This window comes from Megachile rotundata, chromosome 13, assembly GCF_050947335.1.
Source record: "Megachile rotundata isolate GNS110a chromosome 13, iyMegRotu1, whole genome shotgun sequence".
Classification (NCBI taxonomy): domain Eukaryota; kingdom Metazoa; phylum Arthropoda; class Insecta; order Hymenoptera; family Megachilidae; genus Megachile; species Megachile rotundata.
In genome coordinates this window covers 15,829,812-15,851,257 of record NC_134995.1, presented here as the reverse complement: position 1 = coordinate 15,851,257, position 21,446 = coordinate 15,829,812, and the positions used below count along the sequence as shown (strand labels likewise).

At 36.7% G+C, this 21,446-nt stretch overlaps 6 protein-coding genes across 15 annotated transcripts in view; 4 read left to right on the top strand and 2 right to left on the bottom strand.

The window, feature by feature from the left end:
* The first annotated feature begins 1,094 nt into the window (after positions 1-1,094).
* Positions 1,095-7,465, top strand: LOC100881627 (uncharacterized). Of its 3 annotated transcripts, XM_012297991.2 has the most exons (5): positions 1,313-3,371; positions 4,006-4,208; positions 4,284-4,631; positions 5,273-5,353; positions 5,458-6,882. In XM_012297991.2, exons 1-5 carry the CDS (start codon positions 1,781-1,783, stop codon positions 5,656-5,658), a joined length of 2,424 nt encoding a protein of 807 aa, XP_012153381.2. In that variant the 5' UTR covers positions 1,313-1,780; the 3' UTR covers positions 5,659-6,882. The 3 variants fall into 3 exon arrangements, with proteins under 3 accessions (XP_012153382.2, XP_012153380.2, XP_012153381.2); XM_012297990.2 differs by having other exon boundaries at positions 1,286-3,371; positions 4,006-4,631; positions 5,458-7,465; XM_012297992.2 differs by lacking the exons at positions 5,273-5,353; positions 5,458-6,882 and adding an exon at positions 5,081-5,218 and having other exon boundaries at positions 1,095-3,371; positions 4,006-4,631.
* Positions 3,911-12,771, bottom strand: Spt3 (Transcription initiation protein Spt3). 3 transcript variants are annotated; one of them, XM_012297989.2, is made up of 6 exons: positions 12,542-12,771; positions 12,228-12,458; positions 11,840-12,154; positions 11,580-11,767; positions 11,351-11,508; positions 3,911-10,849 (listed from the first exon to the last, which is right to left on the bottom strand). In XM_012297989.2, the coding sequence occupies exons 1-5, from the start codon at positions 12,615-12,617 to the stop codon at positions 11,371-11,373; spliced, it is 948 nt and encodes a 315-aa protein (XP_012153379.2). In that variant the 5' UTR covers positions 12,618-12,771; the 3' UTR covers positions 3,911-10,849; positions 11,351-11,370. The 3 variants fall into 3 exon arrangements, with proteins under 3 accessions (XP_012153379.2, XP_003708616.2, XP_076395179.1); XM_003708568.3 differs by having other exon boundaries at positions 3,911-6,075; XM_076539064.1 differs by having other exon boundaries at positions 3,911-11,508.
* LOC100882901 (WD repeat-containing protein 91) lies at positions 7,985-11,217 on the top strand. Its single transcript, XM_003708495.3, has 8 exons — positions 7,985-8,116; positions 8,355-8,619; positions 8,700-8,815; positions 8,963-9,150; positions 9,229-9,544; positions 9,617-9,738; positions 9,811-10,465; positions 10,558-11,217. Exons 1-8 carry the CDS (start codon positions 7,997-7,999, stop codon positions 10,705-10,707), a joined length of 1,932 nt encoding a protein of 643 aa, XP_003708543.1. The 5' UTR covers positions 7,985-7,996; the 3' UTR covers positions 10,708-11,217.
* A 2,374-nt stretch (positions 12,772-15,145) lies between the features above and the next one.
* On the top strand, positions 15,146-16,024 carry LOC100883084 (huntingtin-interacting protein K). Its single transcript, XM_003708497.3, has 3 exons — positions 15,146-15,333; positions 15,577-15,684; positions 15,789-16,024. Exons 1-3 carry the CDS (start codon positions 15,178-15,180, stop codon positions 15,882-15,884), a joined length of 360 nt encoding a protein of 119 aa, XP_003708545.1. The 5' UTR covers positions 15,146-15,177; the 3' UTR covers positions 15,885-16,024.
* A 392-nt stretch (positions 16,025-16,416) lies between these two features.
* On the top strand, positions 16,417-17,546 carry LOC143265697 (uncharacterized). The gene is made up of 5 exons (XM_076539269.1): positions 16,417-16,441; positions 16,508-16,600; positions 16,783-16,906; positions 17,001-17,154; positions 17,308-17,546. The coding sequence occupies exons 1-5, from the start codon at positions 16,417-16,419 to the stop codon at positions 17,410-17,412; spliced, it is 501 nt and encodes a 166-aa protein (XP_076395384.1). The 3' UTR covers positions 17,413-17,546.
* Positions 17,547-17,641: 95 nt separating this feature from the next.
* Positions 17,642-21,446, bottom strand: part of rdx (BTB/POZ and MATH domain-containing protein rdx) — a 70,885-nt gene continuing 67,080 nt past the window's right edge. For all 6 annotated transcript variants that reach the window (XM_076539047.1, XM_076539048.1, XM_012297994.2 and 3 more), the window contains 3 exons: positions 21,237-21,414; positions 20,842-21,163; positions 17,642-20,696 (listed from right to left, as the gene is read on the bottom strand). In XM_076539047.1, the coding sequence (XP_076395162.1) occupies positions 20,552-20,696; positions 20,842-21,163; positions 21,237-21,414 (645 nt within the window). In that variant the 3' untranslated portion in view covers positions 17,642-20,551. The remainder of the gene's footprint in view (positions 20,697-20,841; positions 21,164-21,236; positions 21,415-21,446) is intronic.

Below are 21,446 nucleotides of genomic sequence, written 5' to 3'. Positions count from 1 at the left end.
TTTATTTACGTTTATTTTCACGCCACGATTCACTGGCAGATATTATTTTTCACCGACAGCTTCCTTCCGCCTCTTCATCCCTACATTCTGTTTTTTATCTCTCTTTCGCAGTTTTTCTCCCAACGACCAGCTTTGTTCTTGTATCTCCGCGAATATTCTCGTGAGAAGATCCAGTACACGGCCCGGCGCAGAAAGTTTCATTTAATTACATCTTACGATCGATCTCGTCAAAGAAATTCTGCTCACGTGATTGCAAAGTTTGCAAGTTCGCGATTGCGGGCCAGCTGCATACAATGACGCGACAGATTTTATTAACGCGACAACTGCGTGCTTGCGAGTAATCATCCCTCGAGCTCTCGGATTGCTCGATATTTCTCTGATTTTCATTGCCTCGGCTGTTCCGAAGACGATTTATGTTCGCGACACGTTGATCGATACTACTTTACAGACATCGTTCGTCGCGACTTACAATCGTATCAGATTATCGGATGAAACGAACTGTGTCTAAAACAATGTCTGTTACGACTTAAAGCTCTTTTCCATTGGTTTATTTAGGTGCCGTATAATCCGAAAACTTTATCGATAAAGTTCCTCCGTTCCCTGAAGGATTAAAGAAAAATGCAAATCGCTGGCGAAGTATTTACTAAATCGTCATGACTCCCACGGATTGTTAAGATATTTTCTCGTCGGTGCACAGGAAGCTGCAAAATGGAAATACGGGGGCAACATTTCCAACTCGGCGAGTTTCAATTCGTCGAGTTCGCAATTTCCTTTTGTTTTTCTACTGGATGCGACTGAAAGCTGGAATGTTTCGATTGTCAGCGTTTGCGCCTCAGCTGATTCCGAACAATCAGCCGACAAACAAAAGTATGAACGTCGATGAAAATTCAAATTTACGAACAATTTTCGACGACGTCACGATCGAGGAGGTATAAAAACCTCGTCAAATGCAATGTGTATTGAAACGAAAATTCTGATTTTTATCAGTATACTGAGGGCATAAAAAGATCCCTCTTAGAAATACACGTTGAGCTGCTCGGTATTAAATGTGGAGCGGTTGCTCGTTTACAGGGGCTTCCGCGGAGATAAAATTAATTTTTCTCATGATATTTTAATTTCCTTTGGGACTCTCCATAAAGTTGCTAAAAATTCCCTATCACGAAAGTGCGAAAACGTAGGCTTTAATCGCAGCAAGTATCATAAATTTTGCAAGAAAACATCATGGACAGTAATAACAGTAACGTTGGTCAACGCATGTTTAATAAATTACACAGCAAAAAATACAAACATGACTGTTTATCTAACTCTCAAAAAATATTCAGGTCTGATGCATTATTCCTCAACAACGGCAAACACGTAAACTGCATAAATTCCCAAAGTTCAGCTGCATTAAAAAAAATGTGTTCCCAATGCGAAGAGAGCACGCATGGCATAAAGAGGGGAAGAAGAAGAGCGAAGACCGATTGCAGGTACATCCGCGTAATGCCTGGCCGTAGAACGGGCTGCGGTAGTTGCAGGGCCGTCATCGCGGCGCCGGGCGTCGGTAGTTGGTCGGTTGCGCGCGATTCGTGTGGCGCCTTCGCTCGATATTCGCTGCGGCAAAACCAGATGGTTTCCGTTTGTAAGCGTCGCGGTGGTGGGAGCAACCTCTGTTTTATTTCTGTCCCGGTGTCTGTCTGCACCGGGGCCAGGAAAGTCGCAATCTGGCGTTCTCCAACGTCCGTCGTTCGCCATCGGTTAGTCTTGGTTGATCCACGGTTGCTGATCCAGTTCCTCCATCATGGAGGACAGCTACGCGGTGCACAGGCGCCGGAAAGCGGCGGCCAGAAGGCGGGAGAAGACGCCGGACCCTTCGTCCAGGAACCAACAGCTGGTAGAGACGTCCGAGGACGAGGAGGAGGCGAGACGCGCGAGAATGGAGAAAATGGCTGATGAGGCCGAACAGATGGAGCAACAGGAGAAGGAAAAGAAGATGAAACAAGAGGAGCAACAACGAGAATCGGAAGAGAAAAGTTTGAAATCGGAGGCCAGCAGGAAATCGGAAGAGAAGGCTTCTCCCTTGAAAGAGCTTCGAGCACGTGAGAATGACGCCGAACAGGAGACCACGCGGTCGGTAAAGAAGGAAACGCCGACGAGGGTGATAGAAGTGATCACGTATCAGGATGCTATACCCAAATCCAAGGAGGTGGACGCCGACACCGAACCTTCGGCAGAGCCCAGGAAAGTGGAGAGACGCCTGAAGAAGAAGTCCAGGGAACGAGCGGAAAGACAAGGTCAGTCGAGTGACTCCAGCGACTTGGACGAGAAGCCGCGGAGAACGAAATCACCGGAGGGCAGCAAAACCAGAACAAAGAAGACCGCGAAGAGAGTCGCGGCTGACCCTGACACAGCAAAAAAAGACACCGTCGAAAGACCTCCGAGGGAAAAGAGGTCGATCAAGAAGCCCGAGGAGTTAGAGGATCAGTCGCGAGAGAGAAGACGTTCCATACGACACAGTCAAACCGACGACACCGACGAGGCACCGAAGATGAAGAAAAGCGAGTCGTTCCCTAAACAGAACCTCGAAGAACCCGTCATGAGGAGATCCGCTTCGGACATCAAGAAGCAGATAATACCGTTGAGTAACGACAGCCTCATACAGGACTTCGCCAAGGCTCAGAGGGAGTACTTGAAGAGAGAACAAAGTATCTTGGACGCTGATGTTCTGGACGTTTTCGAGGATGCTCAGGAAACGGTACTGAGACGAAGAAGGTTCAGCGTTCCCAGTAAAAGCGAGGAAGAGGAGGAGACAAAATCCGAGGAGAAGCCGAAGGGACCAGAAAAGAAATCCTGGTTCTCCTGGTTGCCTTTCTTCCGCAAGAAGAAAGAAGACAAGGAGCCAGAGGTAAAAGCTGAAACTCCGAAGGAGACCAAGTATACGGAGTTGCTATTGGGATCAGAAAAGGTGACTTTCATGGACTTCCTGAGGGCTCTGAAGGACGTGGTATCCGAATTCAAGGCATTCGTAGCACAAAATCCGAAGGAAGTTCAAATAGTTAAAGGACTCCATAATCGTTGCATGTCGGAGCTGATGTTGGTGATTATTTACTGCGGCCTTGGCGCGTTCGTCTTCAGATTCACCGAGGGAGCTTTCGAGACTTTCTACAAGTGCGGCGTGAAGAGGGTGAAGCGAGACTTCCTAGACAGCTTGTGGAATTACAGTCACAATATGAGGGAAGACGATTGGAAAAGTATGGCGCGACGAAAGTTGATGGAATTCGAGGAACAATTGCACACCGCCCACGAAGCCGGAATGCACAGCTACAGTGGTCAAAGGAGCTGGAGCTTCCTGAACGCTGTCGTGTATTGTTTGACCGTGATCACCACTATCGGTGAGGATGTTTCCAGAAAAGGAAAAAGGAAAATCGATGCGGTGAAACGGTACCAGGTTGTCGTAAAACGGTTTACGAGTTCTGTATTGATTTTCTAACCGCAGGATGTGGCTGTGCGATGATGCTGTCGATTGTGTAGCACCGGTGTCAAAATTGGCTGCGCATGACAACAATTTTCGGGGATGACGACATTTCAAAAGCTTTTACTTCAATTGTTGTTCCGCGTTAATTGCGAGGAACTCGATTCTCCACGGGGATCCTCGATTTGCATAATCTCTCGCGATACAGGGTTCGTCGAGAATTTATAATCGTTAGGAGAATGAATTCAATTTTCGAATTAGGGTAACGATTCGACAGAATGGAACGTGACAGTTCTGTTATCGAAACAAGAATGCGAATGTTTTACGAGCAAACAAACGCCAAATAGTACTACGACGGTTAAAGTTAGATCCACGGTTATTTCTGTACCGTAGAAATGTACAGGTGTACAGTAGCAGGCATGGTAGGCGACTCTAGGGAAAATGGTGATGGAGAGCATCTATCCTTTGCTATAACACTTTATTTATCATACACCTTCCTGTCTCTACAATTGCGAATGTAAATATTTGAAGGAGAATGTTTTGCGTTATTTTAGGGTACGGCCATATTTCGCCCAGTACCAACACCGGAAGGGCCATCACGATAGTTTACGCCATCTTCGGAATCCCGATGTTTCTGATAATATTGGCCGACTTTGGTAAACTATTCACGCGTGGTATCAAGTTCCTTTGGGCGTTCGTTAGAAGACTATATTACACCGGAAGTTGCAAGAAAGTTCGTCGAACAGTACCTGTACAAGTAAATCCTCCATTTTTTATCTACAAACTTAAATCGTATCGTCTTATCTCTACTAATAATTATTGTCGTCCACAGGAAGTAATGAAAGGCGTCCAGCTCGTGTACGACCTAGCAACGTTCAAAAGGCCGTCGCAAATAAATCCTCAAGATATCGAGGAGATACAGAAACAGGCTCAGCAATCTCAGACTGTTCTCAATTTGGATGGAAATGTTCCTGACACACCAGGAACTCCAGCGATGTCCGCTTTCGCGATCGACGACGAATTCAATCTACCGATCTCAGTGGCCATCTTCATTCTTCTCGGTTACATATTCATAGGCGCCACGTTGTTTTGCTTGTCGGAAGGCTGGGGTTTCTTCGAGAGCTTCTATTTCGTCTTCATCTCAATGAGCACTATCGGTTTCGGCGATTACGTGCCAAAGGTGACGATCCTCAGCAACCCTGCCCGCTTCGTGCACCGTCCTCCAGTTCATCGCTACGTTCTTAACTCATTTGCATCGTTTAGACATTTGGAAGCATGTACTAGCGTGTAGGAATACCGATGCGAATGGGTTAACAAAGCATAACTGATTCGTTGCTAGAGTAACTTCTAGATACTGTAATGTAGCACGTTTAACAATTATTTTAATGTTTATATTATCAAGAAAATGTAGGCTCATTAAGTATAAAATGCTATATTATGGTAACTCTCGCGATATAATTGGATGACGTTAGCATCAAAGATCAATTAAAATTATATCATTCGATTTTCCTTTGCGATTAGCGTTTGCTTTGTGCCAAAATGGAATGTCTCCTCTCAAAAATCGACGGTAGCATTTTTGACATATAATTAACTTGTTTTCTTGCTTCTTTTTTTCACGGTGGCGCTCAGATGGTAAGCTTTGAAATCCAAAAAGTTCATCAACAAAAAACCAAACAAAATCACCGTGTATACACTATTTCATACGTGCTTTTCGCATAAGTCTCACTTCAGCACAGTTGCACGTGTTTTCTTACTGACATTAAAAATCGTCTCGATGTCAGAATGATAAGCAGAAATTAACAGATTAATTGATTGATTTAGCATCCCATATACATGATGTGTTCGATAATATACCTGGTGTTCGGCCTGGCCCTCACGTCTATGTGCATCAATGTAGTCCAGGTATCACAAATTATTTTCTCCAGATATTTAATATTAAATTCATTCTGTAAAATCTTTCGTATGTGTATGAAAATGAAATGAAACGAATTTTGTTTGCATATCAGGTGATGCTATCAGACTCATTCAGGCAGGCGAGTCAGAAGATCGGCGCTACGATCGGTTTCGCAATTGCCGAAGAGGATCGATCGGTAAATCCAGCTGTCCCACCGCCGGTTGAAGTCGCCGACATTCATACCAGTGTGAAAGATTCCAACAGCGACGAGAAAATTGCTCCCAAGGCTAAGCAAGAAGACGTCGACTTGTAAATGATTTCTGATCGTGGTTGAACCACGGACCGTACGCGCATTTCCATCTTAAAACGCATTCGTCCACTAGCTTAACGAGACGATCGCGTCCAACGATGAATCGAGATCGCGTCAGATTAATCGTAAAACAAAATCGCACACGCGTACATGCGCTACGAGATTCACGTTTGGATTTAGACGAATTTTTCGCAATCGTCTACTTCGTTCGATCGAATATTGATCAATTGGGCTATCCAAATGGCGTGCAAACGGTTGATCGAGTTTGAAGCTCCTCATGGGACACGCGGGAATCAACTGCTGTGAATTTTTATGGTCCTCTTTCGTAGCTCACTGCTGGCTGCACCGTAGTCGCCACAGATATCGCACCTGGCGGTGAATTCCCTCGTGTCTGGTATGAAACCACCTTTGGAGCACCTTCTGAAAATGGAAATTAAATATTGTCAGTGAAACTGTATTGATCGCAACGCGATTTTGAGGTCGATTTATTGTTAAACGATGAAAGACCGTTCGCTATGTTTGAACACTGGTTATTCATGCATGCGGTTGGATTAGAGAGCTTTCTTTTATTTATTACTCTATCGTTACTCCTAAAAGTCTCCAAATTTTAAAGTTTCGGAATTGCAAAATCAAATCAAATTTAATCCATAGTACATTCTTAATGAAAATATTGTTGATTCATCAATTAATAATTCTCTATAAAATTTGAACCATAAAAAATTATTAATTTTTTTAAGAAATATCTGATCAGACCGCACTGCATACGGATAATCTGACACTGACATTAAGGGCTGTTAAAATGTAATCTTCAACGAATGAACGATTATGAGGGTGAATTGAAGGACACTTATTTATTTTTTATCTCGAAAATAAGAAAGAAAGTATCACGATATTGCATCTGCTCTCGCCAAACTATTGGGCCAGATAAAAATCTTGCGATTTATTTTTCGTAGTATAGTGTCTATCGACAATAAACACATTGAACTTCATACTTTGTATACTTTGTAGTTTATCGTGTCGCTATTTTCTTCTTTTCCTTTTTTCTTTCGTTTTTAATATGCATTGTGAAACTTCCGGCAGACGCGACTGAATAGCTTTTAAGCTTCCGGTCCGTAAGCTCTGTTCAAAATGTTTCTAATTGTAAAAATGCGTGTTCTTATTATTTAAACAATCCTCTGGTTACAGAATCAAAATATGCAGAATTAATAAACGTTCCTATAGTTATTATTATTGGCGCATTACTTCTAAAAAAGTTTGTTTTTAATTCCTGAAATTTATTGGATCATCTTATGAAATAAATAATATTTATTTTAGAAGGAATTTGTCCCAATAAATTTGGTAGCTCAATCGATAAAACAGTTACTACCCAAACGTAAATGTTGGATATTCGTAATTATGTATCAAAAGAATATTAATTGAACCGGAGGATTAAAATGAATTTTCGTCACACGAAAAGGAAAGAAACTTGTGCCTTTTTAAGAATGAACTGTGTTAGCTACTCTTATATTTTATCAGATACGATAAGGATTCCTGTAATGCGGTTAAATTACAATTATAGAAACAGAGCAAAGGATACGTATGGCGTATAATCGTTGCTATTTAAGCGGCAAAAATATACTTCTTCTTTCTTACGTTGAAAAGAAATAAAAAAAAGGAAAAAAGTATAGCAAATCGCTTAGTATTCTATACATTATCTTTGCAATTTTATTACACATTACAACTTCACGTAACAATTACTGTTACTACAATCATAATTAATAATAATGACGTCATTATAAACTTTATTTACGAATAAATGTTTAAGATCTTAGGATCTTTTTATTTATGTTTCAACCATTTGTCCCTTACACATAAACGTAACAAATTGTACGTAAAGAAATATTTCTCTAGTATGTTTGAATAAATATTACTTTCAAGAATATCTTTAAATTGATAATTTATCAACTTTTTAAAGTATTATCTATTTATGCTTGGAATTCTATACAGTTTATAATGAATTTTTCATAAACCGCGGTTCCTGAAATCACTCCGTGTCAGTACTGCTTTCACCATTTTATGAACATACAAATTAATCATGAAACATTATTGATTGTCAATGTAAAAATTTTTTAGGTAATACTTTTTGTGTATAAAACATAATTGAAATATTTGCTCATTTGACATAAATAGATCCTTCTATTTGCAACTTTTGTGGAAGGTGTATAATGTTGGCAACATTGAATGTCAGATGATAAACGAAAATTCGCTGCATATTCAGCTAATATCAAAATGGCCAAAGGATGACAACATACGGCTGTCAGTTAAAGGAGAAAGTTGATATTTTAAAGAAAATCAAGAGAAAATGTCTCACATTCAGTATGTGGACGAATTGGTGAAAGAATATTTGCTTTTCAGAGGTTTTAGTCAAACCTTGAAAGCTTTTGATAATGATTTAAAGGCAGAGAAAGAGAAAGGCTTCAGGGTAAGGATGATAGCAATTATGATAAGGAATAAGATAAATGTATCAAAACAATATGTACAGATACTATGTATTTAAAAAAAAATCACAGAAAATTACTGAATATTACTTTGGGGTTATTTTCAAATATCTACAGTGTTCATATTTTTTAATTTTAAGTATATTTGTTATTAGTTTTAGTTCCACATTATGTATTAATAATTTAATATATTCATATCTGTTTTATATTATTCACTATCAGGTTGATAAAATTGTTGACCAGTTGATGCAGTATATATACAATTATGACCTGGCATCTCTAAGAGAATTATGGGGGCATTTAGACACAAGAATGTTTTCTCGTTTGGAAAGTCATTTTACGCCTGCTGTGAGGAAGTTGGAAAATGCTGTTCTAAAAATGTACCTGGTAAATGCAGCAGTGAATAATAAACAAGATAGAATTCAAGAATTTTTTACAAGAATGACACCAGAGCTACAAGGGCATTCGGAATGGAAAGAATGGTTTGGTAGGACACTACTGTCTCATTTGTTTGTAAGATTTTTCATAAAACAAAAGGAAAATATATGCTCTATTTTATTTTTATAGCATTGCCATTTGTTAAAAATCCTGAAGACAATCCAGCATACTCTGTACATTTTAGTAGACAGTGGCAGGACACTATGTTAGTGTCTCTGCACAATTTTCTTGCTACTATTTTTCAAGTAGGTGAAAGGTATTTTGCGTCGTGCCTCTCATATTGCAAGTTTTATTATTTTGATATTTCATTAAGAATCTTACTTGTATATATCTGATCAAATTATTATCCATGTAACATAAACTTTAATTCATTTGATAATCTTTATTTACAGTGTATGCCTCTACCAACATTACTTACAATAGATGAAGATACAAATAGATTAAAACGACTTCAAGAAGAGAATGATGTATTAAGGCAACGTTTAAATGATTCTGTTAAAATAGACAATGTAATGGATGTAAACCCAGGACCAGCTCCCCAACATCCACCGCTTATGGATGACTTTTATATAATAGCACAGTAAATATTTGTAACATTTATTGCATACTAGCAATGTTCTTATACATTATATTAACATATTTCTCCTGTTTATATTAGAGAATCTCCATTGTTAGAAAATCCTAAAACCTTAAGGAATCTCATAAGAAACATAGGCGGTGGTTCCAGTCCAATTTTAAATAGAAAGCCTACAACAAGCGGGAAGAAAGTTGTGGAAGCTGAATCAACGTCGACGAAGAGAACGAATACGAAAGGGAAAATAAACTCTATAAGTAAATCTGAGTCAGTTAATAAAAGAAGCATTAGCTGTGATTCTAGATTAACTAGTTCTAGAAAAAGGGATTCGTCCATTGACGCAGTGGCCGAACGCAAAGCTAAGGATAAAATTGATTCCACGTATATTCTTCTTAGCCAGGTGAGACCATAAATCAGTTTAATATATTGAGCATTTTACAGATGTTGTGTAATAATAAAAAATAACTTTCAGGAAGAATATACAGAGCACAAAACATCAATAATTCAATGCAAAAGTAATGCGAGCGGTTCGTATGTCGCTACAGGTGATGCAGATGGCATTATTAAAGTATGGACTCCGATACCGTCACCAAAGTAATTATTTCAAAGACTCATAATATTACTTTTAAGCCTTATATGAATTTAATTTTTTTTTTCTTGGAACAGGACTGTTACTACATTTATTTCTGCCCCAGCCAATTCCAATAAAGCTATAACTGCACTAGACTGGATATCAAAAAATGAGCGTTATTTTTTACACGGTGATAATAATGGTCTGATTCAACTGCACGACACTCGTGACTGTAAAACTTTATGGGATATACAACATGAAAGTTCTCGAATCATTACACTTTTATGTAATCCGACTGAATCTACGTTTGTGTGTTCTGTATCAAATTCAAACGAAGGAAAGTTGCTCTTGTACGACATAAAAACAAGGAAATTAGAAAGAACTTTACCAATGGAACAGAATGTAACCGCGTTATGTTCTGCGTTTAATCATAACGGACAACTTCTTATTACGGGACTGTCTAATGGAAATATCTTGATACATGATCTAAGGCGAAATGAAATTATTGACAACATAAGTTGTCATGCAAGTCCAGTTATAGATATAGAATTAATTAATGATTATACTAATATTTGCACACAAAGCGAGGATGGAAAATTATGTCAGCGAAGTTTGAATCACTCAGGGAAGATTTTATGGGAGACGAAAATTAAAGTGGAAAAGAATACTGTTCATGGAAAATTATTTACTTTCGACCAAAGTGGTAACTATATGTTACTATGTACACAAACTGGGGGAAATATATATAAAGTAAGTATGCTTCACGAATGTGTTATGTATTAATATGTTAAACATTTCTTAAGTTTATTACTAAAATAATTCCAAATGTTAATTCTGTTTAGATGCCACCAGGTACACAAGCGAAGGTCTTAGAATTAGGTGGTCATAAGGGTACATTATGTTGCGATTGGTCAACCGCTAATCAATCTGGAACTTGTATAACTGGTGGTGCCGAAGGGAAAGTACGAGTATCAACGCTGCTATCACCATGATACAAAAGTAAAATTAGTATCTGTGTGAATTCATAAAGTACCGTAAAGATCGTACGATTAGCTCAAATTTGTAGATATTAATACTTAGCGTATTGAATGTTAAGATGAAATTCCATAGTCTTATTACACACTGGAATGAAACCTAAGAACATTTTATTTAAAGTAAGATTGAAGAAAAGATCCAAATATTTTATAAAAAAAAGTACAATGAATGCAAACGTATCAAGCGTTAGTGCAAAGTCGAATGTATCATAAATCTACTTTTAGAACAAAATCAGGGACTATCAGTTGTAAAATGTACAGAAACTACTGTAATTATAAAAAAAATCGTACTAATATAATATCTATAAATGTCACATTATTAATAGAACACATGACTCAAAGATTTTGTAAAAAGTGTGAAATATTAACTTGTGTAGTGATTGTCATGTGTAAATTTAATTTTAGAAGTTTAAGGTAAATCTGTAAGGGTACCAGAACATGTCAATAAATATTGGTCAATTTTAAAAACGCATGTTTATATTATTAACTTAGCATACTAAAACTCAACAAAATACTTTTATGGTGAAATACTGACGAAATGACTAAATCTTAAGTTTTAAAATACATCAGAAGACATTGCTTGTATTATTACAATTCTTACCCTTTTGGAATCTGTCTACTTTAACAAGATAAGAGTTTCAAGTGTGGTTTCCTCATTGACCAACGATTAAATGGGCCTGTCATATCTAATTGTGGAGACCAAAACCTTCTGAGAGCTTCAATTATTTCGGCGGGAGTTATTGGTTTCGTTACCGCAACCTGATTAATTACAATAAATTATAATTCCTTTTCAATATTCTGTATTTTGATCATGTGAAAGTTGTACAAACCTTGCCATGGTAATATGGTTTATAAGTATATGGATTAACATAACTGAGTCTAAGCCGATCTATAGAATCTCCATATATTTTATTTTGATCTTGTCTTACTAATAATGCCAAATCTACAATCTGTGCTACTGTCTCATATGCTAAATATCCCAAAATTGTGTATCCTTGTTTGGATATTGTTATATCACCTAAATAAAAATGTATTTAATATTTAAAACTGCTGTATATAACATAATGTATTATGATTCAAATACACTCACTATCAGTTGATAACCAATCACTGAACTTGTGTCTATTTTTATTTGCAAATGATGCATTGCGTGCTTTACTAAATTTTAAATATCTAGCTTCATCCATTGAACGTGTTACAATTTCAGCACGAATACATCTTTGTTGCTTAATTTCATCAATTGTGGATGCATTTTCCAAAAGTTCACCAGTGTTATCAATTTGACCCAGAAAACTATAAAGTGGTCCTTTACTTTTATGTCCTTCTAAATTATCATTTTGTATAAAATTCTCAGGCAAATCACTCTCTATTGCTTTATGCACTGAAGATTTAAATTCCTTCAATTCTGCAATATATAACCAAATTAAAATCAAATGTAAAAATGTAAACCGTAACAATAAATATTGTAGCAAACTTGCCTAAATATTTTATGAGACGCTGTAATTTCATTTTGTCTTTACGTAATAAAAAGATCAGGTCTTCTGTGGAAATACAGATGCCTTTTTTCGAATTCCCTCGTCTTTCAGACACTTCACAAGCCTTTCTTATAACTGTTCTCATTTGTTGCAGAACAACTTCTTCAATGATCTTTGCAGATTCAATTAATGGTTCACTGCTGTCGCCAAATCCATGCATCATCTGCCTAATTTCTACAGAACATTACGTCCAATTAATATTTCAAAATATAAATTTCAAACGCTAGTAATTTATAAAAAAAATTAGATATAAATACCGGCAGTATAATTCACTGGTTCGCTGCGAAAAAATTGTGAATCACTTGCTGATTTGGAATAAGATGTTTCTGCCATTACTGCGCTTAATTAAAATCTTCTATTTCAACAAATTATAAAATAAAACACCCTTTTACAAACAATAACCAAATACAAATTAGGTTATGTTCTGAGGACATGTTACAGTAAACCGTCTGTCACCATCATTATCATGCTTGTCTCCCTTCTTTCAAATATAACATTTTACTCTGAAATAAAAGCAGTTACAAATATTTTTTAATATTATCTTAAACACTACAGCTATACACTCAGCTATAAAAATGTATAAAAATGGAGCAAATATATACTTGCATAAGTAAATAAATTATTTTGATGTGCAATTTCAAACTTTTCATTTTTGAATTTTCCGCGCTAAGAAAAAGAAATCAGCGCCATCTAGCGGTAGGTGCCCTGAAGCTGCTCCTGGTATCAGGAGCGCAGGAAATCGAGGAGGTGTTCGAAGAGGTAGCCTGCGCGGGAACCCTCTGCGCATGCGCAAGGGGAATATGGCTGTACGCTAAATAAATCGAAGTGTTATTGAAAAATGATTAATTACTCCTTTTGAAGGAATCTTTTATGCACTTTTATGATGAAAGAATGTAGCCACAGGTCCCAGCTACTTTCCCATTTAGCATTTACAGACATTATAGTTATAGTTAAATAATTATACATTAATAAATTCAGCAATGTCGGAACGGTGCTCACGTATATCGATGATTTTTAATAGTTTATTAATTACTCGTAATTATTTTATGTACTTTTATGATTGAAGAATGATATAATAAGCACCACCTACTTTCTTGTATCACTTTTGTTACAATCTTTCGCCGGAATAATTAGTTATTCGAGATATCAGCATTCCTCGGATCGTTCTACGCGTCGCTCGTGCGCTATGAAGTTTGATACCTATTAATTTCTCAATTTCAAGGAATATTTTACGCACTTTTAAGTTCGTAGAATATTCTTTCAACCTTTCTGCGTGATATCCATCAAATTTTGTGCAGATTTGTTACGTAATTACGGAGTTATTAATTTTTATTCAATTGACGCATCGCGCAAGAAAAAATAGGTACTAGGAAAAATCGTAATAATTAATTATTCAGAACAAAAATTCAAGTAAAATACATTCGAGAAAGCAGTTTAAGGACTGCTCTTTATTTTACAATCATAAAAGTGCATAAATTATTCCCAAAAGCTGAGAAATAAGTATTATTTGCAGTTGGTTGTAGCTTTTCCTATACTACATGTATATACCCCTGCGCGCATGCGCAGACGGGTTCCCGCGCATTCAGTTGGATACCTCCTCTACTTTTCTGTGATCCTGCTACCAGGAGTAGATTTTCAGCCCCATGATGGATGGTATCCCACGAGTGCGCACACCCTTCGCGCATGCGCAAACCCCTTCGCATAGACACACCCCCTGCGCATGCGTACGCCTTCCCGCGCATTTATTGGATACCTCCTCTACTTTTCTGTGATCCTGCTACCAGGAGTAAATTTTTGACCCCATGATGGCTGGCACCCCCACCCGTGCACATACCTTCCCGCGCATTTCTCGGATACCTCCTCTACTTTTCTGTGATCCTACTACCAGGAGTAAATTTTCAGCCCCATGTTAGATGGTATCCTACGCATGCGTAATCTACCCGCGCATTCTTATAGAATACCTCCACTACTTTTGTGTAATCCTAATACCAGAAGTAATTCCAGAATACCACTCTCTAGATAGTATTGATGCAAATATTTTATTTTATCGAAAAATTCATAGAATAACAGAAGGAACCAAATAATACATTTTTTTTTAAAATATTTATAGAAATATATATGTATTTACTGTTTGTCGTATCCCAATAAAAATTATATCAGAAATTAATCTGACAATGCAAATAAATTAATTCTACACGAAGAGGGTATTCTTTACTATGTACATAAAGCGTGGAATATTCTTATTTTCCACGTTCAAGAATCATCGTCTAATAATTCCACTGTCCTTAGCGATAAGCGATTAGACATATTGTTATCTTTAGCCATGCTTTGTTTTTTTCTTATTGAACTTGAGATTGCGTGCATTGATTTAATAATGTAACTTATTATCATTCGAATTATCTTCGATTGGTTATGGAGAGATGTTTTGTCTCGGCTTATATGCTTTTCAAGTAGCTTATGATTCTTTAATAACATTTTAATTTGCAATATAGCTTACCTAAGATTTTATTCAATCTTTGATTTTTTGAATCGAAATATTTTTGATCGATCTAAATTGAAATGGAAATTCTTCAAAATTTATAAACTTATATCAGCTGCATGTACTTTGACGGTCTTTATGTTTCGTGTAATCGTATTTTGAAATGATAATTAACTCCCTGTTTTGTCAAATTTTTATGTGCATACAAATACACTATTTCAGTGAAAGAATTTTTTTATTGATGCGAACAAAATACAGACAATAACAATGTACAGACTATCAAATATTAATTAAAGAAAGAGTTAATTGTTTTGACATTGGATTGCTTTTCAAGATTAGATTTCGCCCTGAAGTTATCGCATAAATCTTGTTGTTTCTTATTTAGCGTGAAGTATGTAGTGTAAAGGAGAAAAAATGGCGGATAACGATGTAAATGGTGATTCCGATGATGTGCAGCAAGAAAAGTCACAAAAGAAAGCAGCGAAATATGACAGCGGTGCAGCAGATTTAGAAAAAGTAACAGATTACGCAGAAGAAAAAGAAATATCTTCGTCTGATGGATTTTCTTGTGTAGGTACTACTTATTGCCTCATATCCCACGTGTTTTTTGCTTGTCAACAACGTTTGTTTAACTCTTTTTATAATCGTATAAATTTACATTATTGAAACTCCTGATGGTGTTTTATTCCTTTATTTTTCATACATGTTAATATTTATGATATATTAACGCAAAAGTAAGCTGTTGCAAAACTTAACCTATAGGCAGTGTACGCAATTTGTGTATGTATATAATATATCACTTATTCATTACAGGCCCTAAGTATAATTGGAGATCGACGAAATAAAGAAGCTGCTGAAAAGAAAGCGAGAGAAAAGGAGTTGCTAAAGATTCCTATTAAAAAGGAATATGTTGATCTCATTGTAAGATATACATACTTGTTATTAATTGTACTTACCTTCTAACTGGCTGACATGCTCATCATATGCTGCTACTTTATAAAAAATTAAACTGCTTGTTCTTGCAGGAAAAACACATGGAAATAAGTAGAACACAAGCCGAACAAATTCTGAGAGAACATGGTGGCAATGTTGTCGAAGCTTTAATTACGTTAACAAATTGACTGTACAGCATGAATTTCAAGCAAACTCTTATAAGTCTCAATTTTATTGTAAATTATATGATCTTAGGAATTGTTATGACTTTGGGTTATTAATAATTTATTCATATATATTACAAAATATACTATTAAGTGATTCTGCATTTTCTTCTCTTATTTTACCTGTTCACATTGCTTAGAATATATAGATGAGAATGTATTGAAGAACATTTTATGTTGCACAGAAAAGTAACTAAAGTATTAATTGTATGTGTTATCAGAGAGTTACGTCTTGATAAGATTATAGGCTTTATATGTGAAGTACTTGGGTGTTTTAGTTTAAAGCAAGAAGTTTATCTGTTTGCAAAAGGTTAAACATTGGTAAAAGTTATACAAATAATGTCACATATTGTTTGTAACATTTTTTGATTGAAGTTACACATGAAATGAATTGTAAATCTTCAAGTTTTGGTCACATGATTTAGTTACATTAATATGATCAGTGTGTTATGGTAGATTTAATAATTACTTTTTTAAATTACTCCATATAATCGAAATGAATGAGTTCGGAAATGACTTCGGTACGTATTATTGTTTTTGAATACATTCTATCTATTCGTAATTGATCAATGTCTATAAATGAACAGAATTAAGTACAACGGGACAGCTCTTAAACGATTCTTTATGCGATTCCCACGAAACCTATAGTAATAATACGTGTAAGGACGCCAGACGTAAAGGTAAGGAAACTAAAATATCCTTTTGAACTAACCGAACAGTTTCAATTTTTACTTACATCTTTATTTTCCCGCGATTCATCCATCATCATGCTACTCTATATTTCTCAATTATAAATTGGAATGGTAAGATTATACTTACATACTTCTTTGCAAATACTTGTATATTCTAGAAATTTGTAACTGACTCATATTTTCTTACAGATTTGAAGACTTCAGTTTCTTTACAGCTACGCAGCTCGTTATTTTTCTAATATTCATATTTGGTATATTTTTTGCGGTTTTGATATATTGCAAAAATTGTACCAGGTAGGTGTAATAATTTTAAAAATTATTGATAATCCGAAAGTAATGTAGCGTTACTGTATCGTGTATTGCCAATATTTTTAATAAGCATTTATAGGGGAGCCAGAAGGTACTCGCAAGATAGTGAACGCAATTTAGAATCCAACGAAAATTCGTTGCAGTATTGCACCTTACGAGAGTCCAGAGACAGACCACCTTCGTACAGCGAGGCTTGCAGTGCTCCGCCTCTGTACACAGCTCCTTTCAACAGGGTACATTCATCTCTTTTTCAGTAATTAAATTCGAAATCAGTGCAGCAAATAAAAAATTAATTTCATTATCTTTTACTTACTATCTGATCTGAAGGTGAAAATTTCCTTTAGATTATGAAAATATTATCACACAATAACATTTATATCTTGCAGATATCTATGCTTGAGCCACCACCTGTGTATCCAGAGACTCCAAAGACATTTGACAGAAAATCTGTTTCAGAGAATCAAGGCTTTCCAACAACAAGTTATATATAATAAATTATATCCACGCTACAAAAATTTTATATGCAAAATCAGAAGTAAAACATTAATATAAGATTCTCAAAGCGAAAATATTAATTTCAAATTATGTTATTTTGTAGAATAATAAAGATTATTTTAAATGAAAATCAGGGACTATAGTTCTTTTATCATTGTAGAGATGGAGATCTATCTTAAAGCGTTGTCAGGGATAATGAAAAAAAATCACGTAAAGTTCTCATGATTATATAATGAAAATGTCATTTATTTGATGTGGTGCAATGACTTAAAGTAAATGGAAAAATGAACGTTTGTATGAGCTGGGTTCGATGAACAGCAGTCATGTACTTCGAAGAGCTACCACTGCTGAACTATTCAGTTACAAAAAGCTTTTGTTTTTTTCTCAAATAGGTTTAAATGCAATATACAACGGAAGTGTATCAGACAGCAACGCAGTAGTAGCTAGCGCGACACGAACATGCTGATTTTCATGATGAGGTAACACTTGTCTTACTTGTACTTAGTTTATCAAATTATCCAGTCATACGCTCATGCAGATTGGTTCGAAGAATCATCGTATCTAATATCTGTGTGTTTTCTTTCTGCTCGAATTGTCATACGGATTAATATTAGTTTCGTTTTAGGAAAAAAAGAGACATTCAACGTTTTGAGTTTCATGAGATATTTCGCCGCACAGTCCCAAAGATAGAACATGGGTAGTATAAGAATGGACGTAGACATTTTTTCACCTTCAAATTTTTAAAATCTGAGCGATCACGGCCAAAATCTGTTCCTTAAACCGCTTACAATAATTATTTCGTCATTAATTCCTCCTCCTTCTTTCGTCATTTTTCCTTTTTTTTTGACCTTTTCGTTTTGTAAGCCCTAACGATCTACGACTGAAATTAAACATCGTGTAAAAAACGGTGGAAAAACCTTTCCTAACTATGTTTCCATAGGAGATATTATCATTCTTTTTGATCGCGACAGAAACGCGTTATCGTCGTGACAATTAACGAACGGCGTGTTTACAATGTCGGGACCAAAAAGACACGGTATTACAATCTAATCTCGTATTAATTTGTCGTAATTACAATTATTACATTTACTTAAAGCATTGCTAGTGTTGTTGTTTCAAGGAACATGAGTTTAGCACAGTCTGTAAAATAGAATAAATTATATAGTTCGGTTATTGTACCCTTCATTTAAAAGTTATGGTTCCGTTTCGGTTTATCAGTTCTTATAAAATACACAGTAGATATGTACAGTAAAAACCCTTAAAATCGAAAGGGACGCTAGATTTGGGACTGTCCGGATATAGCGACCGTTTCCTTAAAAGATATACATTTTTTTCACTGGCTGCCAGGATCGTCAGAAATTCTAGAAAGGTTGTGATACACAATTGCGGTAATTACAAGTGGTCTTATCACAGAACATGTATGGCATTAAATCTTCAATAATCATTACTCCATTGTAATGGTTAGATATTACAATATCTCACATTTAAAACATTCGGTAAAGCTAGATCGGAGGATCAGGAAGCCAGTACGGTACTAAATGATGATTATTGTTTTACTTCGTTTCTTGGTTGCCCATAATTCAGATCATTGACCACACACGATCTCGTAAAATTCAATATTTTAATTACACAAAAAACGATTAATATCTCGTACTACATAATTGACTAACTTTTTTTTATTTATACAATTTCTTTTTTTGCTTTTCTCGTTACGCGCATTCACCTTTTTCTTTTCTTAATTATTTTCCTCTCTAATTACTGTGTGTTCGACTCTTTTTTTCTTAATAAGATGCTTGGCAACACATCTAATTATTACACGTGTATCCTGCGCACAAATATGATAGACATTTCAATAATAATCAACATAAAATTCGATAAATTATGGACAACCCTAAATTTAATACAATAATATAATAATAATAATAATAATAATAATACAATAATAATAATAATAATATAATAATAATAATAATTCGAATCTATCACTGCATCTACTATGCAATACTCGAGAAAACAAAACAAACTGTGCCTAAGGATTAAGGATGTAGGGAATGGAGATGGGGAAAGAAGGCCGCATGAAAGGGGGACGTATCTGCAGACAAAAAATATACAAAAATACAGGGCACAGATTGTATAGCATTAATAATAATCATAGTAGTAGTCGTACATGTTGAGAGAAAGAGATCATAAAAAACACTAACTAGAATCATTTTTCTCCGTCCTTGGAAGAATTCGACGTTCTTTTCTTCTTCTCTTTAAACTAAAAATCACTATCCTTAATAAACCATAGTTTCTAACGTTCTCCTTCTTTTCCTTGCTCGTGATGCCCTAAAAGAACGAACAAGCGTGGGACAAAAATTCTCGTTTGATCCGTTCTTTTTTTTCTCGACAAAGGAACAAAATCATTTTTTTTTAATCGTCTTGGATCGACGTCTATCACAACTTCCTTCGTGCATCGTATGTTGTCCGTGTATGTCCGTACGTATGTGTGTGTATGTGTGTATTCTGTATACGTGCCTCTCCCCTGCGTAAGCGTGTCGTGTCGATTTTCAGCGAGTTTCAATCTCGCCTTGGTCCTCTCTGGGCTCTGCTTTTCAACGCGTGGAAAGTTGAGGAATCGCTGATGAATCGAAGAAGGATGAAAACATGCGTGATCATCGTCACCATCGACAACGGTACAATCGCGAATAGTGACACGATTACCAATTTGATCTTGACACTACTCCTCTGGTATCGCGTGTGTATTACGCGGTGGCACACAATCCGTTCTCCATTTCTGTGTTCTGTGATAGTTCCTTTCATACGTCGACGACTTCACTGAATGACAATAAACAGAGTCTATGTTAGCCATGGATTTACTGTGTATCATGCCTCGAACTGGCCAAAAGAGAGCCGGCCGGCCGCTGTGTTCCATTATTTATTTCTTGTTTCCTAACGAACGATTATAAATATCGGTCGGAGAGAGAATCACGGCGACAATCGTCCGTCCCGGTTCCTTTTCACAGTGGACCAGTGATTGGCGCACTAGAAAACATTTATTTAACACTACTATCACTGTACACAAAAAAGTCATGAAGGATGCAAAATAGGCGGGGGCGATGTGGAGGTCGTGCCCGGTGTCAATGGTGATTGTTTTCAGCTCTGTTTCACTCGCTTCCGGGGCGGTCCGATCGGTGGAATTTGTTGGGTGGCCAATGCGCGAAACGCTTCCGCTATCAGATGCGGATGGGAGTTCACCATCGACTTGAAACCAGCCGTGTCCATCACGTCTGTCGCGTGTCTGTAACAAAAGTAGTATGTACAATACTGTGCATTTGAGAAAGTTAAAGGAACAAACCTACAGAGAATCTAGGTACCTAGGTCTTTAGATCTCGGTGTTCCCAATTGTAGGATAGTGTTGGAAAAAATTTAGAACAATGTCTTACGTGTTAATAAAGTCAATGGCTTGAGCCTTCAGCTGATCAGCGCTATGGAGATCAGCAAGGATAAGGATGTCGGCCGCGTTCTCTATGGCTAAACTCGTGCAAAGTGCTTCCTCGCACATCACCTTCAGCCTTTCCAAAGCGTATTTATCCGCCGCTGCTAACAGATCGTCCGCCATCTTCTCCAAATTCGCTGCTTTTCCCGTGTATATGAATCGCAACATTTCTCGCAGCACTTCATGATCTACGTCGGTAATGTCCACCCGGTTCTGCTTCCTCTCTTCCATTTCGTGCTCGAACATCGCCGAGAAAACGGGACTTCGTGCTGAACAAACAAAAATGTATCGTTAAAACACGCTTTTTTCGATTACCTCCACAAGTCTCAGAGGTGAACCAACCTGCGAGTATCGCTTTGTGCGCCTGGAACTCCCTTCCACACACGGTCAGTGTGACGTCGCTGAATTTTTGGTTTTCGAATAGTAGACCCAGATCGTCCGGCAATCGACATTCTGGCACCTTAAATTGTATAGTATTACTCTGACCGGAAATGTTCACGCTATCCGCCACCACGCTAACCTGCAAACGTATCACAGCCAGTTGCACATTAT